We start from the raw sequence: 23,286 nt of genomic DNA on the forward strand, positions 1-23,286 counted from the left end.
GGCACCTTAGATCAGTTTCTCCTCCTCATGGGACACTCTCTCTAATGCACTCAGATTGTAATTCTAGCTCAGAATCTGTCTTAGATCCATATTAAGTGGGAAAATTGGGGGAGATGGCGGACGGTTTGGTGCTGGCCATTGACGTCTCTTGGCGTTACAGCTACGCCACCCCCTCCTGTTACCGAAACAGTGTTCTTTAGGAGTGGTAAGCGCGTGGGTAAGTCTTTCCAAAACCTTTGAAAATGCTTCATGTTTAGAAAGAGGTTTGGTGCACTCACTCAAACGCTTTCATAAGCATAGTCACATGGAGGTGTTATATCCCTTCACAGCAGAACTGGTGGCCTCTTTGTCCAGGGGTGGCTACTCTTATCCAGTTTCTCCAAAGTGACCACTGCCGCTGGCAAACGTTGCAGCTCTTTAACCATAGATCGCATACCTGGGGCCTCGCAGGCTTGCTAGGTTGTTTTCTAATTTAGATTTCTACGGTTGCATGTTCTAGTGTTAAAGATCCCATGGATAGACATTTAGAATCCACGGCAAAGGCTGCTTTTGAGGTGGCAGATTTTGCCCTTTCTCTAGCTTTTTATGCTACTTTGGTCTCCAAGGCAGTGACTGCATGGGCTAAACATTTGGCCGACTCTCAGACTTTGGAGTTGGCCAACATCGCTGATCAGATTGTGCAGGCAGGAATATATCTCTGTTCAGCATCTTTAGATGCAGCGTAGTACTCTGCCCAGGTGACGTATAAATGCATGGCGATCTGTCGTATGCTCTGGCTTAAGGTGTGGAGGGCAGACATAGCTTTGAAAAAGCCTCTTACAAGTTTGCCATTCCAGGGTTCTCGCCTATTTAGAACCAGGCTAGATAAAATCATTTTTGAAGCTACAAGCAGAAGAAGTTCCTCGCTTCCTTAGTCCAGAACCAGCCATCCATTTCGGAGGTGGAGGGGCTTTTCAGGTTCGCCCCTTTGGTCAATTTCCAGCACAGGAGTTGTTGAGTCGGCAGGTCAGGCAGAGTGTTCCTCTGGAACATAGAAGGATTAACTAAGTCTACTCCAATGAAACGCTCCTTTGGATCAGGGTCTAAAGCTCTCCGGATCCAGAGACAGCAGAAAGGTTAATCTATAACTGGTAGCCCCCACAGTTAGGCGTTTCTCCCAGTTGGAGGGGTCGCTTGATCCTTTTTCTGGAGGCATGGGTTGTGGCAATCAGCGTTTTTTTGGCCAGAGACGTCATCTCTTCGGGATACAAGTTAGAGTTCACCACGCTACCTCAGGATAATTTCATTCATTCTAGTCTTCCCAAGTGTTCTAGCATGAGAGTATTTCGATCAAGCTATTAGTTTCCCTGCTTTGGGCAGGGTTACTTTTAGGAATTCCTTTTTCAGAGCGCTTCAGTCGGTTTTATTGAAACCTATTCTATTCTTAGTTAACCCCAAAAAGGATGGGTCTGTTGGGCCAATTTAAAGAATCTGAACAAATGGGTCGGCTTTGTCGTTTCAAGATTGAGATTGCATCCATGGAAGTCAGGGAATTCCTTTCAATGATATTCAGGATGCTTATCTGTAAGTACCAATCCGACCCATCAAGGTTTCCTAAGCTTTGCAGTCAGACGGGATCACCATCAGTTCAGGGTGCTTCCGTTTGGGCTGGCAACAGTGCCCAGGGTGCTCACAAAAATCCTGGCCTCGGTAATGGCACTGCTACGATTCAGGGGGTTAATGATCTTTCCCTATCAGGACAATATGCTTGTCAAACTGCTATCCTTTGCTTAGAATCTGGAAATTGTGAAGATTGTGGTTCAGACCCTGGAGCATCAACAGGACAAAGCTTGTCCAAACGCAGAGGCTACAATTTCTGGGTATTGTGTGCAACACCATTCAGGCATCATTAGTTTTTCAGAAGAGATTATCTTCTTCTGTCATCCATCAGGGCCTTGAATCATCCGGGCAAGCATCCCCTTTGGTTCTGCATGAAGGTACAAGGTAAAATGGTGGCAGCATTCGAGGTGTTTCAGTTTGCTCAATTCTAGTCAAGAATTCTGCAGGAAATGCTTCTAGCCTCTTGGGACAGATCAATACAGTCCTTGTCTGCCTATCCATCTCCCAGCTCAATGTAATTAGTCTCTCACGTTACTTCATGGTGGCTCCTTTCGCCCCATACAGTGGCAGGTGCTGAGCACAGATGCCAGCCTTTCTGGCTAGGGAGAGGTATTCAGTCATTTGATGGTCCAGGGAGTTTGGAACAGCTAGGAGAGACGACTTCTGATCAACGTGATAAACCTCAGAGCAGTTCATCCAGCCCTTTTAAATTGGCAGCACTTAGTCTGAGGGTTGCCGATTAGAAAGCAGTTGGACAATGCTACTACAGTGGCCTATATCAAATCACCAATCATCAAGAAGCACACAAAGCTCATCTGCCAAAATGGAAGTCGCAGAAAATTTAGAATGGGCAGAAGACAAAATTCCATTAATTTCAGTGGTTTATATAACGGGTGGACAATTGGGATGAGGACTTATTAGGCTATGTGCCCACGGGACTCTATCTGCGGATTTTTCTGCATCAAAATCCGCAGCTTTCCCCCGGAATCCGCAACTTTTCAAAGGTGCGGATTTGACGCAGATTTTGTTGCGGATTTTGCGATTTTTTTTAATTCAAATGAATAGGCAAAATCCGCACGAAAATCCGCAACAATAATTGACATGCTGCAGATTTTTCTGCACGAAAATCCGCACGATTTCCGCTGCGGAAAAATCCGCAGCGTGGGCACAGCATTTCCCAAATGCCTTAGAAATGGCTGGGGAGTAGCTGTGCTGCAGATTTCTGGAAAATCCGCGGCTTTTCCGCGAGAAATCCGCGGCAAAATCCACGCATTTTCTGCAGCGTGAGCACATAACCTTATAGTCACCAGCGGCACCACGTGGGGGAATGTTCTCTCCACCCGGAAGTGTTTGAGAAAATTTGTCGAGGGTGGAGTCCTCCAGATATAGATCTCTTGGCATCCAGAATGCATAAAAAGGTGCTCAAATTTGTGACAAGATGCAGGGACCTCAAGCATTCGCAATCGATGCCTGAGTAATTTTCCAGTTCTCTTTGCCTTATCCGTTTTAGTCTCTGCTGCTTGTACCCAGACTTCTCAAGAAGATCAGAGCAGGGGGTGTTACATTCATTGCTCCAGACTGGCCCTGGAGAGCCTGGTATTCGGAGGTGGTCAATTTCCTGGCGGATGTCCAATGGGCTCTTCAGTTTCACCTCAACCTTTTGTTCTTCTACTCGAACTTAGAGCTCAATTTGACGGCGTCACTATTGACACCGCAATTTTGAGGGCCATAGGTCTTTCTCAACCTGTTATTCATACTATGTCTAGGACCCAGGAGCCATATTCAGTAAAAGTATCATTGAACATGGAGGGCTTATTTTCGTTAGAGTAAAGGCCCCGTCACACGCAACGACTTATCTAACGATATATCGCCGGTGTCACGGATTCTGTGACGTACATCCAGCATAGTTCGGGACGTCGTTGCGTGTGACACCAACGAACAGCCGTTAACGATCAAAAATACTCACCTTATCGTTGATTGTTGACACGTCGTTCACTTTCAAAATATCGTTGATTGTTGAGGTCACAGGTTGTTAGTTGTTCCCGAGGCAGCACACATCGCTATGTGACACCGTGGGAACGACAAACTGCAGCTTACCTGCGGCCGCCAGCAATTAGGAAGGAAGGAAGGAGGTGGGCGGGCTGTTACGGCCGCTTAAATCCACCCCTCCTCTTCTATTGAGCAGTCGCTTAGTGACGCCGCACGAATCGCCCCCTTAGAAAGGAGGCGGTTCGCCGGCAACAGCGACGTCGCTAAGCAGGTAAGTCCGTGTGACTGCTCCAAACGCTTTTGTGCACCACGGGCAACAATTTGCCTGTGACGCACAAACAACAGAGGCGGGTACGCTCGCTAGCGATATCGTTAACAAAATCGCTGCGTGTAACGGGGCCTTTAGTCTACCTGTACTTTGCATGGAAAAGGACATTGCAAACACGGCTCTCCTTCTTGCAGTCCGGATTGGAAGCAGGACTGGCACTTAGTTCCCTCAAGGGTCAGGTGTTTGCCCTTGCTATTTTGTTTCAGAAGGACTTCACTTCTAAACCTGAGGTAAAGCCTTTGCTCCCTTAAGTGGTGCAAATTGGACCACCCCATCAAGCTCCCCTGGAGCCTTGGGATCTGATCTTGTTTTGGAAGCTTTTCAGTCCCTGCGTTTTGATCCTATCAGATAACTCTACACTTTTTCTTTCATATAAGGTTTCTTTCCTTATAGCGATCACTTCTATTTGGGAAGTCTGGAACTTGTGGCTGTCGTGTTGTGCTCCCTATCTTGTGCTTCATCAAGATAAGGTAATATTGAGGCCAATTCCATATTTTCTCCCAAAGGTGGTTTTGAGTTTTAACCTAAATGAAGATATTATTTTAACCTCCTTTTGTCCAGCTCCAGCTCATCTAGTTGAGAAGACTCTGCATAGTTTAGACATTGCTAGAGCTGTAAGGTACTATTTATCAGCTACGGCTTCACTCAGTGTTCGGATTGCTTGTTTACTATCCCAGAAGGCCCTCGTAGTGGTCCGGATGCTTCTAAAGCAACCATTGCCCGCTGGATCAAGAATGCAAATATCCCGCCCTATGGTTCTAAGGCTAGGGCTGCTCCATTTAAGATTAGAACACACTCTACAAGAGCGGTGGGAGCCTCCTGGGCGGTGAGTCATCAGGGATCGTTTTTCCAGCTCTGTAAAGCAGCTACTTAGGCATTGGTGCATATATTTTATAAGGTTTACAGAGTCCATACTTTTGCCTCAGCAGATCCAAGCCTTGGTAGGATTTGCCAAGACGTCTGCTTGACATGGGGCAGAAGCTTAGGTGATAACAGTATGATATTTATTTTTTTTTCCCTCCCTGGTGACAGCTTTAGGACGTCCCATGGTCCTGCGTCTCCTAATAAGAAGAACAAGGAAAACAGATTTTAGTATTCACCGTAAAATCTGTTTCTTAATGTTTTCATTGGGGGACACAGTTTCCTCCCTTGGTTGCCCAGTTGGCAGGTCGTTATCGCTTCTCTTTTTTTTTTTTCTCTCTTTTTTAATTCCTTTTCCTTTCATTCTCCTCCTACTGCTTTCTTAAAAAACTGAGGAACTCTGTCTCCAGCAGGCAAGATATAGTCTGCCAGGGAAGAGCAAATTTTATTTAGATGCCTCCAGGTGGCAGCAGTCTACCCCATGGTTCTGTGTTCCCAAATGAAGATTACAGATTTTATGGTGAGTACTAAAATCTATTTTTCTTCTTGACACTCTTCCATGAAGGCAAGATTTGTGGAATATACGACTAATAGTTGTCCTTTCGACAGACTTTCTCATCGGAGCTGTGGATGGATCTCTGCAGCTCCTCCAGAGTGACCATGATCCTCTTGGCTGCTTCTCTAATTAGTGCTCTCCTTGCTTGAGATGTCAGTTTATGTGGTCGCCCATGTCCTGGTAGGTTTGTAGTTGTTGTACCATGCTCATTCTATTTTTGGATAATGGATTGAACAGTGCTCAATGAGATTTTTTTTTAACCTCTAACCCTGCTTTACTCTACTCCACAAATTTATCACTGACCTATTTGGTGGGCCCCTTGGTTTTTATGATGCTGTTTGATCCCTAATGTTCTTAAACCTCCGATGCCTTCACAGAACAGCTGTAGTTATACTGAATAAATTAAGTCCACTTATGTGTGATTTATTGTAATTTGGTGACCTCTGGAGAAAATTGGTGACTCAACCAATGCCTCCTTTTCTTTTTGTAAACAGGATTTTTGTGTTTCAAATGGTATGAAGTTCCTTGGTAAAACCCTAAGCAGGACTGGGCCCCTGATCAGTACTTGGAACATAAATGTCTGTTGTAGTGTGGTTTTTTTTTTTTCACAAACTCAGATGGTTAGAAAGTGTGATCAAGTCAAGAATCAAACGCTGATGGTTTCCCATGGTCTGGACACCATATTAGGCACAGAAAACAACATGTTAAGTTGATAGTACAGTGTTAGGGACACTGGAAATGGTGTTTACTCGGACTTACAGGCAGCAAAGAGAAAATTTGGCCTGATCTCAAAAAGCTAAGGAAAATAATTTTTTAAAGCATGTAAAGTCTGTCAGTGCAGGTGAGCTATTAAACAGGCAGTTGGTTACCATCAGTTCACTTTGCATTAGAAAGGCTTTATGCTAAAGAGCTCAAATACAGAATAAAATACAGAATTGAATAAAGAGTTCAATACAGTCCTAGGAGACCTCAGAGCATTACACATTTTCTGGTCAATTAGAAGCTTTGTTTTATTGCGACTCGTGATAAATTGAGAAATCAAATTCTTTGGAAACGTAGATGAATCTGGAGCATTCTAACTGAAATATTTGATAATCTCCAAATTTTACCCATTTAAGATAAAAACCTTTTACCCTATCCAGCACACAAAAAGGAAAGAAAAAATAAAAATTGCATTTTTCCCACAAACATGTGAATTTAGCCTTGTATTTTTTTTCCCCATTTTCTCAAGGGGTAATAGGAAAAAACAGTCTCCACAACTTGTTTTCCAACTTCTCCTAAACACAGAAATAATTGTGATTAGAAATGACTGTTTGGGCACAAGACAGGGCTCAAAAGGGAAGGAGTGTAATTTGACTTTCCAAACACAAAATTTGTCTGGAATAGATTGCGGGTGAAATTTGTGGAGTCCTTGAGGTGACAACATAGTACAAAACTTCCTAAAGCAACCCTATTTTGGAAATTACATAGCTTCAAATAATTCCTTTAAGAATATAGTGAGCATTTTGACACCACAGATGTTTGATATTGGACCATGAAAGAGCAGGAGAGGGAATATCCATTAAAATGAATTTTTAGGCGCAAACGTTTGAAAATGCACGTCATCATGCTGCAATTTCTCTCAAATATGGCATTGATGGAAACTATTTGGAGACACAACAGGAAACAAAAGGGAAGAAGAGGTCTTTGACTTTTGTAGGCCAAATTTGGCTGAAATAGTTTGTGGGTGCCATATGAAAGGCACCTAAGGTGCCAGAACATCAGTAAACTGCCAAAGTGACTCCTTTCCGGAAATCACACCCATAAAGGAATTAATTTATGGGTGCAATTACTACTTTCACCCCACAGGTGTTTTCCAGAAATAATCATATAGTGGATGTTGGAGTGAAAATGGCAAACATGCCATTTTAGTGCCTAGCTTGTGCTTCTGGAAGCACACACCTCATAAATTGCGCTACTGCACCGACATACATATGGATGCCAACTATGGTTTGGGCACAGTGCAGGATTGGAAAGAAAAGGGTGACCAGAAGACTGTCATGAGTAAGGGTTTGTTTTCTTGTAAGAGTAGACAATGTACCGTATTTTTCGCTTTATAAGACGCACCGGATTATAAGACGCACCCCAAACTTAGACATAAAAAAAGGTAAAAAAAAAAAAGAAAAATGGGGTCTGTCTTATAATCCGGTGTTCTCTTACCGGAGGGGGACAGCAGTGGTGGTGAAGCAGGGTCACAGGAGGCAGAGGTTGTGCTGGGATGCACGGCGGGTCAGTGGCAGCGGGGTCCGTGGTGGCAGGTGCGGTGGCGTCCGGGGTGGCAGGAGCCGGGGGGCCCGTGGTGGTGGCGGCAGCAGCAACGTCGGCGAGTGAGTCATGCAGCAGGCCGGTGCAGTGAGTGTCCCAGTGTCCGCGGTCCCGGCTCAAATAATGGCACCTGCGCAGATGGAGCTCTCATCCAAGGGCTCCACCTGCGCACGCGCTGACTCCCGGGGGAGTGCGTGCGCAGATGGAGCTCTCATTCAAGAGCTCTATCTGCGCACACGCACCCGCTGCCATCATTTGAAACTGGGACCGCGGACAAACTGGGTAACTTGCTGCACAGCCGCCCGCCCCGCACGCAAAAAGTGGCAGCCAGTAGGCTGCCCGCCCACCCTGCGTGCAAGCGGCCGGGTACCTGTGCTTGCATGCGGGCGGCAGCCATCTGCCGCCCGCACAGGCACCCGACCACCGCCCGCACACAGCACCCGGCCGCTGACCACCGGCCGCACCCGGCCGCCGCCCGCACACGGCACCCGGCCGCCCACGGCACCCGGCCGCCGACGGCACCCGGCCGCACACAGCACCCGACTGCCGCCCGCACGCAGCCACGGGTACCCGGCTGCCACCGCACGCAAGCACAGGTACCCGGCTGCCCGATCACTGCACAGACAGGACCCCCAAGGTACCGCTATATTCGCTTTATAAGACGCACCCCCCCATTTTCCTCAAATTTTTGGGAGGAAAAGTGCGTCTTATAAAGCGAAAAATACGGTAATTGGTTCCATTTTGGGGTACATAGCTTTTTTTTATTGTTTTGTTGGTTTTTTTTTTAATTTAGAGGGAACTACAGTTACAAAAAAAAAAAAAAAAATATATATATATTTTTTTGAATTGCCATAGCTTGTTCAACTTGCTTGTGGGGCCAAAAAGTCCACTGTAGCAGGTAGACAAGAGCTCATAACAACCATCACCCACTGCGCTCAGGTCACGGGGTACTGGTACAGGGAAAGAGGAAACACATCCCTCACCCACCTAGATGTCACACTGATATTGACAGAGGCATAGAGACTATTAAACCGCTGGCGCCAGGCACCTGCTTCGGTGAGTGCAAAATAGGTAAGCTGGTGATACAGGCTTTGGATTTTTAAATGGACATGAACCTGGACATTTTATATAATGGAATTCTTCCTGCTACAGATCTGTCAAATCTTAGGTGTTTTTTTTCCTGGCTAACGAAAAACGTGCTAACCCACAGTAAAAAAAAAAATCTGCGACAATTTCATATACCTTAGCAGCAACTGCACTTTTTAGAAAAACCAAAGTTCCAAATTCTATAGGCAGATTGAACAAAGTGAGCCTGCAGCTGCCACTGGAGGGAGCATACTGCATAATTGTTGCAAATGGTTGGAAGTTCTCATTCGCCCCCTAGTGGCAGGAGTGGGTATTCAGCATGTTATATCTTCATTGCATGTCTAGGCAAAGTTATAGCTCAGAAACTGAAGACAAAAAAATAAAAGTATTTGCGGCTATAAGGCTGTATTAAGGATTTCATCAGCAGTAATAGTAAGTCAGTTAGGAAACTATGGGGCCATTTCATCAAAACGGGTGTAGTGCACAATGACGCTATGCCAGTCTTGTTAAAATAGAAGATGGCAAATTCATTAAGAAACATGCTCCTCAAGTAAGTGGCGAGCACTGGAGTAGCATTTCTGGTGTAGAAAGCTGATATTTTTGATGAATTGACTTGGGTCATGCCTATACCCTGTCCCAACTTCACTCGGCAAAAATGAGTCAAATTGGCGAAAAAATGCCAAAAACCACAACATTTTTGTGCAGCTCCCCATTGAACAAAAAGTGAGAATTGGCCCCTATGATGTTTCTTCTAAAGCACAGACATATTCTGCAACACTACAGACCACCAACCTAAATTCCCTACCACTGGGCCTTTGGAATGTTGGAGGAAACCCTCACAAACATGGAAAGAACATACAAACTCCTTGGAAAAATTACTCTTGATCATAATTCAATGGGCGGCACGGTGGCTCCCTAGTTAGCACTGAAATCTTGCCGTACTGGGGTCCTGGGTTCAAATCCCACCAAGGACAGCATCTGCAAGGAGTTTGTATGTTCTCCCAGTGTTTGTATGGGTCTATTCCGGGTACTCTGGTTTCTGCCCACACTACTACAAATACATATTGATAGGGAATGAAGATTGTAAGCACCAATGGTGACAGTGATGATCAGGTCTGTAAAGCGTTGTGGAATTAATAGCGCTATATAAGTGTGAGTAAAATAAATAAATGAAATACAAGATCCCAATGTTACAAAGCAACAGTGCTAAACACGGAGCTACCATGCTGCCCAAGGTGATATTTTGAAAACTTAGATTGTGAGCCCCAATGGGGACAGTGTCGATACTCTCTGTAAAGCGCTGCAGAAAATTATGTCACTATATAAGTGAGTAAAACAAATAAAATAAACTCCAACATACCTATAATGTTATCCCCACTACTGATGGGAGATGTGTGACTTGAAACTCCATACTGTGCAGAAGCAGAAGGAAAACTTGAGGAAACAGCAGGGTTCACCTCACTGGAATGCATCTGGAAACCCTGAGAAACAGAAAAACTAATGTTAAAAGGGGGCAATGCCATCTCAAAATGTTACCAGTTGTAATTTAAGGATGATGGTTCTTGTGCACGGCATTCCAGCCAACTAAGATTACTACATTGCTACTAGGATTACATCTTACTAGAAGTCGTACAACAATACGAAGAAGTGTTACGACCTGGTATACACATGAAGTTAATATTCTACTGCAGACAGGAGCGAGAAGAATTACACTGAAGGTGTAACCCCTTTCTACTAATGCATTAATTTCTTTTATATGTGGGGTGCCTTATATGCTAGACTCGCAGAACTGAAACTTTACAATTAATTACCATTCGCTCATGGGGGTGCAGGCCACTAAAGCCTGAGGGCTGGGAAAGAGAAGGTTGAGAGCCACCTAGAATGGCACTGTAACTGCCCTGTCCAATGCCACCAGAGGGAGTCCAGATATCTGATGAATTGTGAAGCCCATCTGTTAACAGAAAGTATCATGTTTAGATTGGATTTACTCATTAACATTAAAAACTATAAAATACACAATTCCAATATTGTACTGTTGCCAATACAAAAAATAAAAACATTCATTCTGCATCAGCCCCAAACCATGGCCCAGTCTAGCGTTTAACAGGACTGCAACAATACATGTAGGAGAAAAAAAAAAAATCAAAATAGTATACTATAACTTCAGCAACATGCTCACTGAGAAAAAACCTATTACATTTCCAGACCCACAGGAGAAAGTATATTTTAAAATTCATTAAACCTCACAAGGAGTTGAACATGCAATTCTCTGATCACTTGTGAATTACACTATGAATGTAGTACAGTATATCATACAAGGGGCTGCTGATAAGTCTTTGGCTTTGTGATCTCTTTTTTGTTTCTATGGTAATGAATGTTACATCACATGAAAGCCTTGTGTGTCTAATATAGGTTTTCAAAATTTTGTGTTTGTTGCTTATGGCAACAGTGTTCTATGCACACGGGAAAACAAAATGGAGTCTAATGCGATAGTCACAGCAACTGAGGAGAGATAAAATTCTCGTTTATGAAAGGAAAGTCCACAAAGGATATTCATGGTGATATGTCGCAGACATTGGTGGATTAATGCTCTTCATATTCCACAGTTAAGAATTGGGTTGCCAAATTTAAAATGGGCCACTTCAGCACTAATGATGAGGAACGTCCTGGACAACAGAGTGTGGTGGTTGTTCCGCAGATAGTCGATGCTGTGCACAACCTCATACTGGAGAATCGACGAATACCAGCTAAAGCAATAGCAGATATCTTGGGGATTTCCCGTGAACGTGTTTGTGTCATTATCCATAAACATGTGGACATGAAAGCTATCTGCAAAGTGGGTCCTCAAATGTTTGACAACATATCAGAGAAGCATGCGATTGAAAACTTCCCGGTCCATTTGTCAGCATTTCCGGACTGATAAGAACTTCTTGGATAGACTGGTCACTATGGATGAGACCTGGATTTATTTGTATGACCCTGAAAACAAGGAGCAGTCAAAAGAGTGGAAGCACATTGGTTCTCCTCATCCAAAGAAGTTCAGTGTGCAAAAATCAGCCACAAAGGTGATGGCATCTGTGTTCTTGGATATGGAAGGTGTGCTGCTAGTGCACTACCTTCAAAAGGGTTCCATCATCAATGCAAGGTATTACATTGAACTTTTGAACCAAAATGAAGGTAGCTCTGAAGGCCAAAAGGCGCGGCAAGCTGTCCAAAGGAATCTTGTTCCTGCAAGACAATGCCTCTGCTCACACTGCACAAGCGACCACGGCAAAACTGGCAGAGCTGGGCTTCCAGCTGGTGGACCACCCACCTTATGCACCAGATCTTTCTCCCTTTAAATATCATGTGTTTCCAAACCTGAAGAAACACCTCAAGGGTACCAAATTTCACACCATTTATGATGTCATGGTTGCTACGGATGCCTGGTTTGTGCCACAACTGAAATCCTTTTTTGCTAGGCTTACAGAACTTGGAATACCGATGTAAGAAGCGTGTTGACAGCAGTGGAGAGTATGTGGAAGAGATGTAAAGTTTCATCATCCTATCTAGTTTCTCTCTGGGTAAAGCCAAAAGACTTATCAGCAGCCCCTTGTACCAGTATTGTGGTTATTCTTAAGGCCCCGTCACACTAAGCAACATCGCTGCTAACGAACAACTTTTGTGTCGTTGCTAGCAATGTTGCTGTGTGTGACATCCAGCAACAACCTGGCCCCTGCTGTGAGGTCGTTGGTTGTTGCTGAATGTCCTGGGCCATTTTTTAGTTGCTGCTGTCCTGCTGTGAAGCACAGATCGCTGTGTGTGACAGCGAGACAGCAACAACTAAATGTGCAGGCAGCAGGAGCCGGCTTCTGCGGAGGCTGGTAACCAATGTAAACATCGGGTAACCAAGAAGCCCTGTCCTTGGTTACCCGATATTTACCTTTGTTACCAGCCTCCGCCCTCTCACTGTCAGTGCCGGCTCCTGCTCTGTGCACATGTAGCTGCAGGACACATCGGGTTAATTAACTCGATGTGTGCTGTAACTAGGAGAGCAGGGAGCCAGCGCTAAGCGGTGTGCGCTGCTCCCTGCTCTGTGCACATGTAGCTGCAGGACACATCGGGTTAATTAACCCGATGTGTGCTGTAACTAGGAGAGCAGGGAGTCAGCGCTCAGTGTGCGCTGCTCCCTGCTCTCTGCACGTGTAGCTGCGTGCGCTGGTAACCAAGGTAAATATCGGGTTGGTTACCCGATATTTACCTTAGTTACCAAGCGCAGCATCTTCCACGCGGCGCTGGGGGCTGGTCACTGGTTGCTGGTGAGCTCACCAGCAACTCGTGCAGCCACGCTCCAGCGATCCCTGCCAGGTCAGGTTGCTGGTGGGATCGCTGGAGCGTCGCAGTGTGACATCTCACCAGCAACCTCCTAGCAACTTACCAGCGATCCCTATCGTTGTTGGGATCGCTGGTAAGTTGCTTAGTGTGACGGGGCCTTTATACTTCCAGGCAGTTTATTAGACCATCCTGGCAAGTCTTTATTGTGTTTCTTACAGATAAACCTGAAGGCCATTGAAAAAAAAACTAAAAAAAAAAAACCCCCAAACCACAATTCTTCTATTGATTTTGTTAATCATGCTTCAAAAAGAAAAGAAAAAAACCAAAACAAACCTAAAGCAAAACCCAATCTCATATGTAATAAACACTACTGAGCAGTCTGCAAAAAGCAAGCCCCCGAAAAACGGCATTGATGGTGGGGTGGGGGGGGTGGGGATTCCATTATGCCCAAAGTCTTACAGAGCTGATGTCACATTGTCACATCCATCAGTTACATTATGTAGCCATTCACTGGCCTCAGGGGTGAGGAAGACCTCGTTAAAAGGCCTAACAACTTCTTACAGAAGAAACATGATTGGATTTTTGCATGCTTACCTGCCATGTAGAATGTACCAGGGTAAACAGAGTTTGTAGTTTTTGAAGTGTAATTTCCACGGTCTCCGCTGTATTCATCGCCTGAATTAGCAGGGTATACCTGCGTACAAGGAGAAAGTTACCAGGAAGGATGAAAATTGTGTTACTAGGTGTTACTGGCACAAATAAACACCTATGAACCCAATGTACCTAGGCTCATCATATCAAAAAAAGTACCCAGATCATTCACTGTAGGATGACTAGGTTCACAATTGTTTATGAATACCGGTGAGATATATTTTATGCATGCCAGATAATTGGAAGTCTACCCATAGACCTTTACTTCAAGATGAATTCATCCTGGCTAGATAACACTTGTAGTGCTTCATATTGGAGCCCAAATATAATTAGTGTAGTGTAGAAGGAATAGTAATCACAACTTCCACATCCAGGTAAGAAACGGGATGTGGCGCGGTGGCTGTGCTCGTCTATTCCCTTCTATATAGGAGTTCGGTAAAAAGGCAAGTGAGCACAGCATACTGAGAACACCGTTAGACCTGCTGTCTTGGCTCTAGAGATCACAATTTGGTCAGAATGCCCTTAATTAGAACATTTTTTCCTGTTTCCAGCACAGCAAGAACTGACTTGTCAAGTGCCATAATCACAATGTTATTCACATCACCTGTTAATGTACACATACAAAACCACCCACTAAAATAAAGAGAAAATAGGAATTACATTTCTATAGTAGAAATATCAAAATGAAAAATGGTAAACAAAATAAAAATCATAATTCCATTATTGTGTGTGTCGCTTGGTTAGCGCACACTCCTAGTACCATCTGCTGTATTATGGCACTATGCCAACAATTAGGGCAGCTGAGAGCAGAGGATGTGCTTCCATAATGAAAAAGGGCAATAGAAAAGCCAGGAAGAAGAAAGAATGTTAAGAACTGGTATACACACAGAACCACAAATGCAGAACAAAGGTGTGATCGGCACAATCTGTATGTAAAACAAAGTTCAGTGGTCAAAAAAAAGAAAGCTGTTCCCCAAAACTGTATATGTGATATATGGAGAAGGCATCTACTGGCATTGTGGAATTTAACTCCCCCTCCCTAGAGATATTTCCAGCTCCTGTCCCAGACCATAGGATCAAGTTTCACTGGATACAGCTTAACCCCATGTTGCCTTGTATACTGTTTACACCACCGTACAGACTGAGACTAGCATACAAAGGTACATAATATTCTAAAGCACCTCAAGTACATATCTAAATGGTCAGCAGCAATCATCACATCAGTATGTGGTTGGAAAGATACAATGGAGATGATTTTGCATTTTTTTTATTCAGCTATTTGACAAAAAAATAAAACGATTAAAAAAAATAAATAAATCTTACACAAGCCAAAACATTTACTGTTATTAACATGTATTTATAAATAACTGCAAGACAAAAAAGGGCTTTATATCCTTCTTGTACCATTACACAATGGCAAAGGTATGGAATGCCAAGGAGAAGTGAAAGAGTTAACAGTTCCTCAGGAAGCAGTAAATCACACATCCCCCTGTGACTGTTGGAATGGGAGGGGATTCGCTCCCCCTCCAGTAGAGTGAAGTCATTTCCTCTGCTGTGTCTGGCTGGGAAAGTGGGGTGGGTGAGTCAGGGCTAGAGCCAGGACTGGAATCTTGACACAAACATGATTGACTGTGATTTAACGCATGGAGTGCTATATACCACATGGGGAGATGAAGAAAAGCCTGCTGCCACAAGGTATTCTTTCCCCAGGTTACAGTTTTCTCAGCTAGGCCATGTGTTTACATGTTTTACACAGCAGCTGGAAAAGGGGAGAAAAGACACATTTGAACTTTGCTTTTTAACAAGAAACTTTAACTCTTTTCTTCCCCATTTCAAGTGTCTTTTTTTCCTGTGTGCGTTCTCTCACTTTCTTCTAAGAGCCATGAATTGTTTTTCTCAACTTCCATATGAAGACTTGTTTAATGTAGGATGACTTGTTTCAAGCAATATTTTATTTCTTTTCATTTCTATAGCGCCAACATGTTTCACAGCACTTTACAATTCAGAGGGGATATGTCCAGACAGACATTACAGAGTAACACATTTATTGTACTCACTTATATAGCGCTGTTAATTCCACATCACTTTACAGACATTATCTCTCTCCCCATTGGGGCTCACAATCTACATTTCCAATCAGTAGGTCTTTGGAGTGGGGAATGAACCCAGAGGAAACCCACGCAATCTCGGGGAGACCATACAAACTCCTTGCAGATCCTGTCCTTGGTTCTCCAGGACTGCAAATCAACTACTGAGCCACAGATCCAAAGACAAGGGAGGGCCCTGCACGCAAGCGTACAATCTATCATTCATTTTACCATTTAATATGCTAAGAATTAAAAAAACAAAAAAAAAATTTTTGTGAGGCAAAAACATTTTTGGATATTTGCTAAATATAAACTTTGCGTCGCCATTTCTGGCACTAATGTTTTCATGATTTCATCGAAGGAGCTGAGCGGGGCAATATGTAATTTTTATAGGTACCATTTTGGGCATGTAAAACATCTCGATCACTTAAGGCTTTATTGGTGGAGTTGCAGCAACAAAAGAAAAATTCAATTCTGGCATTTTTGCTCTTTTACGATTTTCATTTTCTATTAGAAATGTTGATATATTAGACTTATAAAATGTGGCGATAACCAATATCTTTAGTATTTATTTTTAAACCCCTGGTGTTACTACAGTGCCTTGCGAAAGTATTTGCCCCCCCTTGAATTTTTCAACCTTTTCCGACATTTCAGGCTTCAAACAAAGATAAAAATTTGAATGTTATGGTGAAGAATCAACAAGTATGACACAATTGTGAAGGTGAACAATATTTATTGTTTATTTTAAACTTTTATAAAAAAAAATAATAAACTGAAAAGTGGGGTGTGCAATATTATTCATCCCCTTTAAGTTAATACTTTGTAGCCCCACCTTTTCTTGCGATTACAGTTGCAAGTCGCTTAGGGTATGTCTCTATCAGTTTTGCAGATCGAGAAACTGAAATTCTTGCCCATTCTTCCTTTACAATCAGCTCGACCTGAGTGAGGTTTGGATGGAGAGCGTTTGTGAACAGCGGTTTTCAACTCTTTCCACAGATTCTCGATTGGATTCAGGTCTGGATTTTGACTTGGCCATTCTAACACCTGGATACGTTTATTTGTGAACCATTCCATTGTAGATTTTGCTTTATGTTTGGGATCATTGTCTTGTTGGAAGACAAATCTCCTTCCCAGTCTCAGGTCTTTTGCAGACTCCAACAGGTTTTCTTCAAAAAAGGTCCTGTATTTGGCTCCATCCATCTTCCCTGTCCCTGCTGAAGAAAAGCAGGCCCAAACCTTGATGCTGCCACCACCATGTTTGACAGTGGGGATGGTGTGTTCAGGGTGATGAGCTGTGTTGCTTTGACGTCAAACATATCATTTGGCATTGTGGCCAAAAAGTTCAATTTTGGTTTCATCTGACCAGAGCACCTTCTTCCACATGTTTGGTGTGTCTCCCAAGTGGATTGTGGCAAACTTTAAATGACTTTTTATAGATATCTTTGAGAAATGGCTTTCTCCTTGCCACTCTTCCATAAAGGCCAGATTTGTGCAGTGTACGACCTATTGCCCTATAGACAGACTCTCCCACCTCAGCTGTAGATCTCTGCAGTTCTTCCAGAGTGATCATGGGCCTCTTGGCTGCATCTTTGATCATTCTTCTCCTTTATGCGATGAAAGTTAGGATAGACTGCCAGGTCTTGGTAGATTTGAAATGGTATGATACTCCGTCCATTTCAATATGATCGCTTGCACAGTGCACCTTGGGATGTTTAAAGTATTGGAAATCGTTTTGTAACCAAATCCGGCTTTAAACTTTTCCACAACAGTATCATGGACCTGCCTGTTGTGTTCCTTGGTCTTCATGATGCTATCTGCGCTTTAAACAGAACACAGACTATCACAAATCAGGTGCATTTACATACAGATGCCTTATATTTATCATAATCAGTCATTTAGGACAACATTGGCTCATTCAGAGATCCTCAATGGACTTCTGGAGTGAGTTTGCTGCACTGAAAGTAAAGGGGACGAATAATATTGCACGCCCCACTTTTCAATTATTTTTTTTTTTTTAAAAAAAAGTTTAAAATAAGCAATAAATTTCGTTCAACTTCACAATTGTGTCCCACTTATCACCATAACATTAAAATTGTTGTTATCTTTATTTGAAGCCTGAAATGTGTGAAAAGGTTGAAAAATTCAAGGGGGCCAAATACTTTCGCAAGGCACTGTACCTAGTTCTGATATTTATCACAAAATATTGTATTCACTTTTAGTCACATTCCACGCGCCATAATTATTATTTTTTTTCAACTACGGTATTTTTTGGACTAAGATGCACTCCCTTGCCAAATTTGGGGGATGCAGCAGAAGTGGAGCAGGTTATGGGAGGCATAAGCAGGTGTGCCCGCTAGTGATGGGCGAACCCCCAATGTTTGTGCTCAGGAGACTCGACCGAACGTTTTGTAAAGTTCGAGTTCGGGCTCTGAGATAACGCGAACTTGCGTCCGAACCCCGAACTTGGACTTTACAGTTATGGGATGGGGCGGGAGGGGGCTGTAAAATAAAGAATATAGTTAATAATAAACATTGTCATTATACTTACAGGTCTCGTGACGCGTCCTGCAGACTCTGTCTCCCAGCCGCTTCTGCTTCCGGGTCCGATCAATGCTGTGCCCCCGGGTAACCACCACTGATTTACAGGACCATCCATGACATCATAGCCATGTGACCATTCTGTTGTGAATGTTGTACAGACATTGGGTCACAGACTGGTCACATGGCTATGACATCATGGAAGGTCCTGTAGTCAGTGGTGGTTACGCGGGGGCAAAGCTGACCGGCCTCAGCTACGCACTCAGGTGAAGTCTCGGACTACTGTCAGCTGAGTCTTTGTGAGCAGACCTGTCTTTGTCGTCTCGCACAGATGTAGCAGAGCTGAAGATGCTCGCCCGCCTTTGGATTACGTTGGAGGTTTTTTTTTGAGTAATAAAGATGAAGTCCTAAATGTCTTCTGTTTTATTTCTACTAAAATATTTTTTTTCCCTGTGTTGTTGTTTCATTTTACTGTTAACCCTTTAGTGACGGAGCTAATTTTCACCTTAATGACCAGACCAAATTTTGCAATTCTGACCAGTGTCACTTCATGAGGTTATAACTCTGGAACGCTTCAACGGATCCCGGTGATTCTGAGACTGTTTTTTCGTCACATATTGGACTTCATGTTAGTACCAAATTTAGGACAATATTTTTTGTGTTTATTTATGAAAAAAATTGAATATTGGCAAAAATTTTGAAAATTTAGCAATTTTCAACTTTTGAATTTTTATACCGTTAAACCAGAGATTTCTGTGACACAAAATAGTTAATAAATAACATTTCCCACATGTCTACTTTACATCAGCACAATTTTGGAAACAAAATTTTTTTTTGTTAGGAAGTTAGAGGGGTTCAAAGTTTATCAGCAATTTCTCATTTTTACATCAAAATTTACAAAACCAGTTTTTTAGGGACCACATCACATTTGAAGTGACTTCAATAGGCCTAGATGACAGAAAATACCCAAAAGTGACACCATTCTAAAAACTGCACCCCCCAAAGTACTCAAAACCACATTCAAGAAGTTTATTAACCCTTCAGGTGCTTCACATGAACAAAAGCAATGTGGAATGAAAAAAAGCAAAAATTAAATTTTACCTAAAAATGTTGCTCTAACCCAAATTTATTCACTTTTAGAAGAAATAACACAACAAAATGGACCTCAAAACTTGTTCCCCACTTTCTTATGAGCACGCCGATACCCCACATGTGGTCAGAAACCTCTGTTTGGACAAATGGGAGGGCTCGGAACAGAAGGAGCAATATTTGAATTTTGGAAAGCAAATTTGGCTGAAATAGATTGCGGGCACCATGTTGCATTTACAGGTCCGCTAAGGTACCTAAACAGAAGAAATCCCTCACAAGTGACACCATTTTGGAAACTAGACCCCTCAAGGCTTCTATCTAGGGGTATAGTGAGCATTTTAGATCCACAGGTACTTCACAGATTTTGTTAACGTTACGTTGTCATATTGAAAATTTTAATAATTTTCTCAAAAATGTTGCTTTAGCATCAATTTTCTCACTTTTTCAAGAGGTAATTCCAAAAATTTGACCTCAAGGTTTGTTAACCACTTTTTTATGAGCGCGGTGATACCTCACATGTGGTCTGAAACCTTTGTTTGGACAAATGGGAGGGCTTGGAACGAAAGGAGCAATATTTGAATTTTAGAAAGGAAATTTGGCTGAAAAAGATTGCGGGCACCATGTCGCATTTGGAGGTCCCCTAAGGTACCTAAACAGCAGAAACCCCGCACAAGTGGCCCCATTTTGGAAACTAGGCCCCTCAAGGAATTTATCTAGATGTTTGGTGAGTACCCTGAACCCCCAGGTGCTTCACAGAATTTTATAACGTTGAGCCATGAAAAAAAAAAATAAAATTTTACCACAAAATTGTTATTTCAACCAGGTAGCTTTTTTTTTTACAAGAGTAAAAGGAAAAAATTCAGCATAACATTTATTGTGCAATTTCTCCTGAGTTTGGCGATACCTTATATGTGGTGGAAATCAACTGTTTGGGCGCATGGCAGGGCTCGGAAGGGAAGGAGTGCCATTTGACTGCAAAATTGGCTGGAATCAATAGCGGACGCCAGGTTGCATTTGGAGAGCCCCTGAGGTGCCTAAACAGTGGCGGTCCCCCACAAGTGACTTCATTCTGGAAACAAGACACCTCAAGGCTTTTATCAAGGTGTATAGTGAGCAGTTTGAATCCACGAGTACTTCACAGAATTTGATAAGCTTAGGTTGCCATATTGAAAATTTTCATTTTTTTCACAAAACTGTTGCTTTAGCATCAAATTTCTCACTTTTTCAAGAGACAACAACAAACCGTGGACCCCACAGGTTGTTATCCAATGTCTTATGAGCACAGGGATACCCCACATGTGGCCAAAAACCTCTGTTTGGATAAATGGGAGGGCTTGGAATGGAGGGAGCACCATTTGAATTCTGGAAAAGTTGAAATAAATTGCGCGCACCATGTCACATTAGCAGGGCCCCTTGGGTACCTATACATCAGAAAACCCCCACAAGTGACCCCATTTTGGAAACTGGATTTTATTCAGGAGTATAGTAAGCATTTTGAATCCACAGGTACTTCACAAAAATGTTGCTGTAGCAACAAATGTCTCACTGTTAGGCTCTGTGGCCATGATCCAGCGACACGGCATCTAGTACACAGTGTCAGCCTCCTGCAGAGATGTGAGTGTTGTCCACGGGAGAACGCAGCTGCCCAAGCCCACGATTTGGGTTCAGGCCGCTGTGGAGCTCTATGCTACCTGCAGAGAACACTCATCTCCGCAGCATAAATTGACATGCTGAGGCTCGGGAAGCTGCGCCACAGGTCGGTTTATGCTGCGGAGAAAAGAAGCACATTGGGCATGGGATTTCTAAAAATCCTTCCACTGTGCTTCTACTGCACAACGCAGCATTATGGACACAGGGAAAACACTCTGCGCCCAAAACGCTGCAAACCCTGATTGTGGGCACACAGCGTAAAATGCTACAATGGATGAATGGATAGATGTCAAACAAATAAAACGTCCCATTCCCCTGCATATTCTAAGCTGGCGCCCTTTAGTGCCTTTCATGTGGCACTAAAGGGTGCCTAGCCTTGTATTTAGCCCCCCAAAAAATTAATAATTAAAATAAACGACGTGGGGTCCCCCCTATTTTTGATAGCCAGCTAGGGTAAAGCAGACAGCTGTAGCCTGCAAACCACAGCTGACAGCTTCACCTTGGCTGGTGATCAATTTGGAGGGCTCCCCAGGCGTTTTTTAAAAAAAAAAAAAAACGTGGGGTCCCCCCCAAATTAGATCACCAGCCAAGGTGAAGCGGACAGCTGGGGTCTGGTATTCTCAGGGTGGGAAGAGCCATGGTTATTGGACTCTTCCCAGCCTAAAAATAGCAGGCCGCAGCCGCCCCAGAAGTGGCGCATCCATTAGATGCGCCAATCCTGGCGCTTCGCCCCAGCTCATCCCGCGCCCTGGTGCGGTGGCAGACGGGGTAATAAATGGGGTTGATACCAGCTGTAATGTCACCTGGCATCAAGCCCTGGGGTTAGTGATGTCACGGCATCTGAACAGATACCCGACATCACTAACCCAGTCAGTAATAGAAAAAAAAAAGACAAAAAAAAAATTTATTTGAAAAAACACTCCCCGAAACATTCCTCTTTTACCAATTTATTGAAAATAAAGAAATTCCGGTCGCTGTAATCCATTTTGGAGGTCCCGCGCCGACTCTGGATCTTCTAGAATATGGGGGGCACGTTCAGGGAACGTATCCCCCATTTTCTGGAAGAGCAAGCTCTCCATGAGCAGTGTGGGTGCAGTAATCTGAGAATACTGCACTCACACTGCCCCGGTCCAACCTAGGGCAGAGTGACCTGCAGTAACCTCATTCCAGAATATGAGGGGCACGCTCACAGAACGTACCCCCCATTTTCTGGAACAGCAGCCTCTCCATGTGAGGAGTGTGGCTGCAGATCACTGCACTCACCCTCCCCCGGTCCACAGTGGAGCCTGTGCATCAGCGACGTCAGCAGGATCCCTGCTTGCAGGGATCCAGCTGACAGCCGCTGTCTGCGCATGCGCCGCCAGCATTGAAGAAGGAGGCGGCGATCGCGGGCCCGGAGCGGCAGACAGGCAACGTATAACCGGGGGCTTGGGGGATTGGGGGGGGGGGGTGACGGGGGGTGACCTAGTGGGACCTGGGGACACCTTTCTGCCGCATGTGACGTGTCACATGCGGCAGAAAGAGCAGAATGAAGGCGGCCGCGCGCTGTGCGTCGCCATCTTCCACGCTCCGGAGGGGGGAGGGGGGTGGTGGCTCTGGAGAACCGGAGGGGGCTCCGGTGACCAGAGGGCTCCGGTGGACCGGAGGAGGGGTCAGGGGGAGGACATTTCCCTCCGATCTGAAATGTTTGATCATTTCAGATCGGAGGGAAATGACTGCAGAGCCGGCGCCGGCGGCAGTTTTCTGTGCGCTTCGGCGCCATTTTGGATGTCCGGTGGGGGTGGGGGTGGGGGGACTCTCCGGTACCGGGGGCTTTGGGGGCACTAGGGGGTTAGATTTCTTTCTCATCTGACATGTTTGATCATGTCAGATGAAAAAGAAATCAGTTTTACCGGCCATTTCTTTTTTTTTCATGTGTTCGTCGGTATACGGTGTATACCGGCGATCACATTATCGGGGTCCAAAAAAAACACCCCGATTCATAATCTGGGGGGTCTCAGCTACCCCCGGTAGCTGAAACCCCCGAGATTTTCGGTCGCTGGGGGGCGCTACAGGGTTTTTTCGGGCCGCCGCTTTAAAGCGGCGGAACAGAATAAGTACCCTGTTTTGCCGCCGCTTTAAGTCGTACGGCCGTCGTTATGAGGTTAAAATAACAGACAATAAAAAGACGCTGTTAAGGAGTGGGCGGCTGTGATTGGATGCTGGCGTAACCTGAAACCAGCCCATTTATTCTA

The 23,286-nt window shown here is 44.1% G+C and overlaps 1 protein-coding gene across 5 annotated transcripts in view; it reads right to left on the reverse strand.

Annotated features, from left to right (window-relative positions):
* TCF3 (transcription factor 3) overlaps window positions 1–23,286 on the reverse strand; it is a 246,785-nt gene that overhangs the window by 52,643 nt on the left and 170,856 nt on the right. For all 5 annotated transcript variants that reach the window (XR_012754630.1, XM_075352621.1, XM_075352618.1 and 2 more), the window contains 3 exons: window positions 13,632–13,731; window positions 10,535–10,674; window positions 10,084–10,204 (listed from right to left, as the gene is read on the reverse strand). Coding sequence is in view for 4 of the 5 variants with exons in the window: in XM_075352621.1 (XP_075208736.1) it covers window positions 10,084–10,204; window positions 10,535–10,674; window positions 13,632–13,731 (361 nt within the window). In the remaining variant the exon portion in view is untranslated. The remainder of the gene's footprint in view (window positions 1–10,083; window positions 10,205–10,534; window positions 10,675–13,631; window positions 13,732–23,286) is intronic.

Source organism: Anomaloglossus baeobatrachus, chromosome 1 (genome assembly GCF_048569485.1).
Source record: "Anomaloglossus baeobatrachus isolate aAnoBae1 chromosome 1, aAnoBae1.hap1, whole genome shotgun sequence".
Classification (NCBI taxonomy): Eukaryota; Metazoa; Chordata; class Amphibia; order Anura; family Aromobatidae; genus Anomaloglossus; species Anomaloglossus baeobatrachus.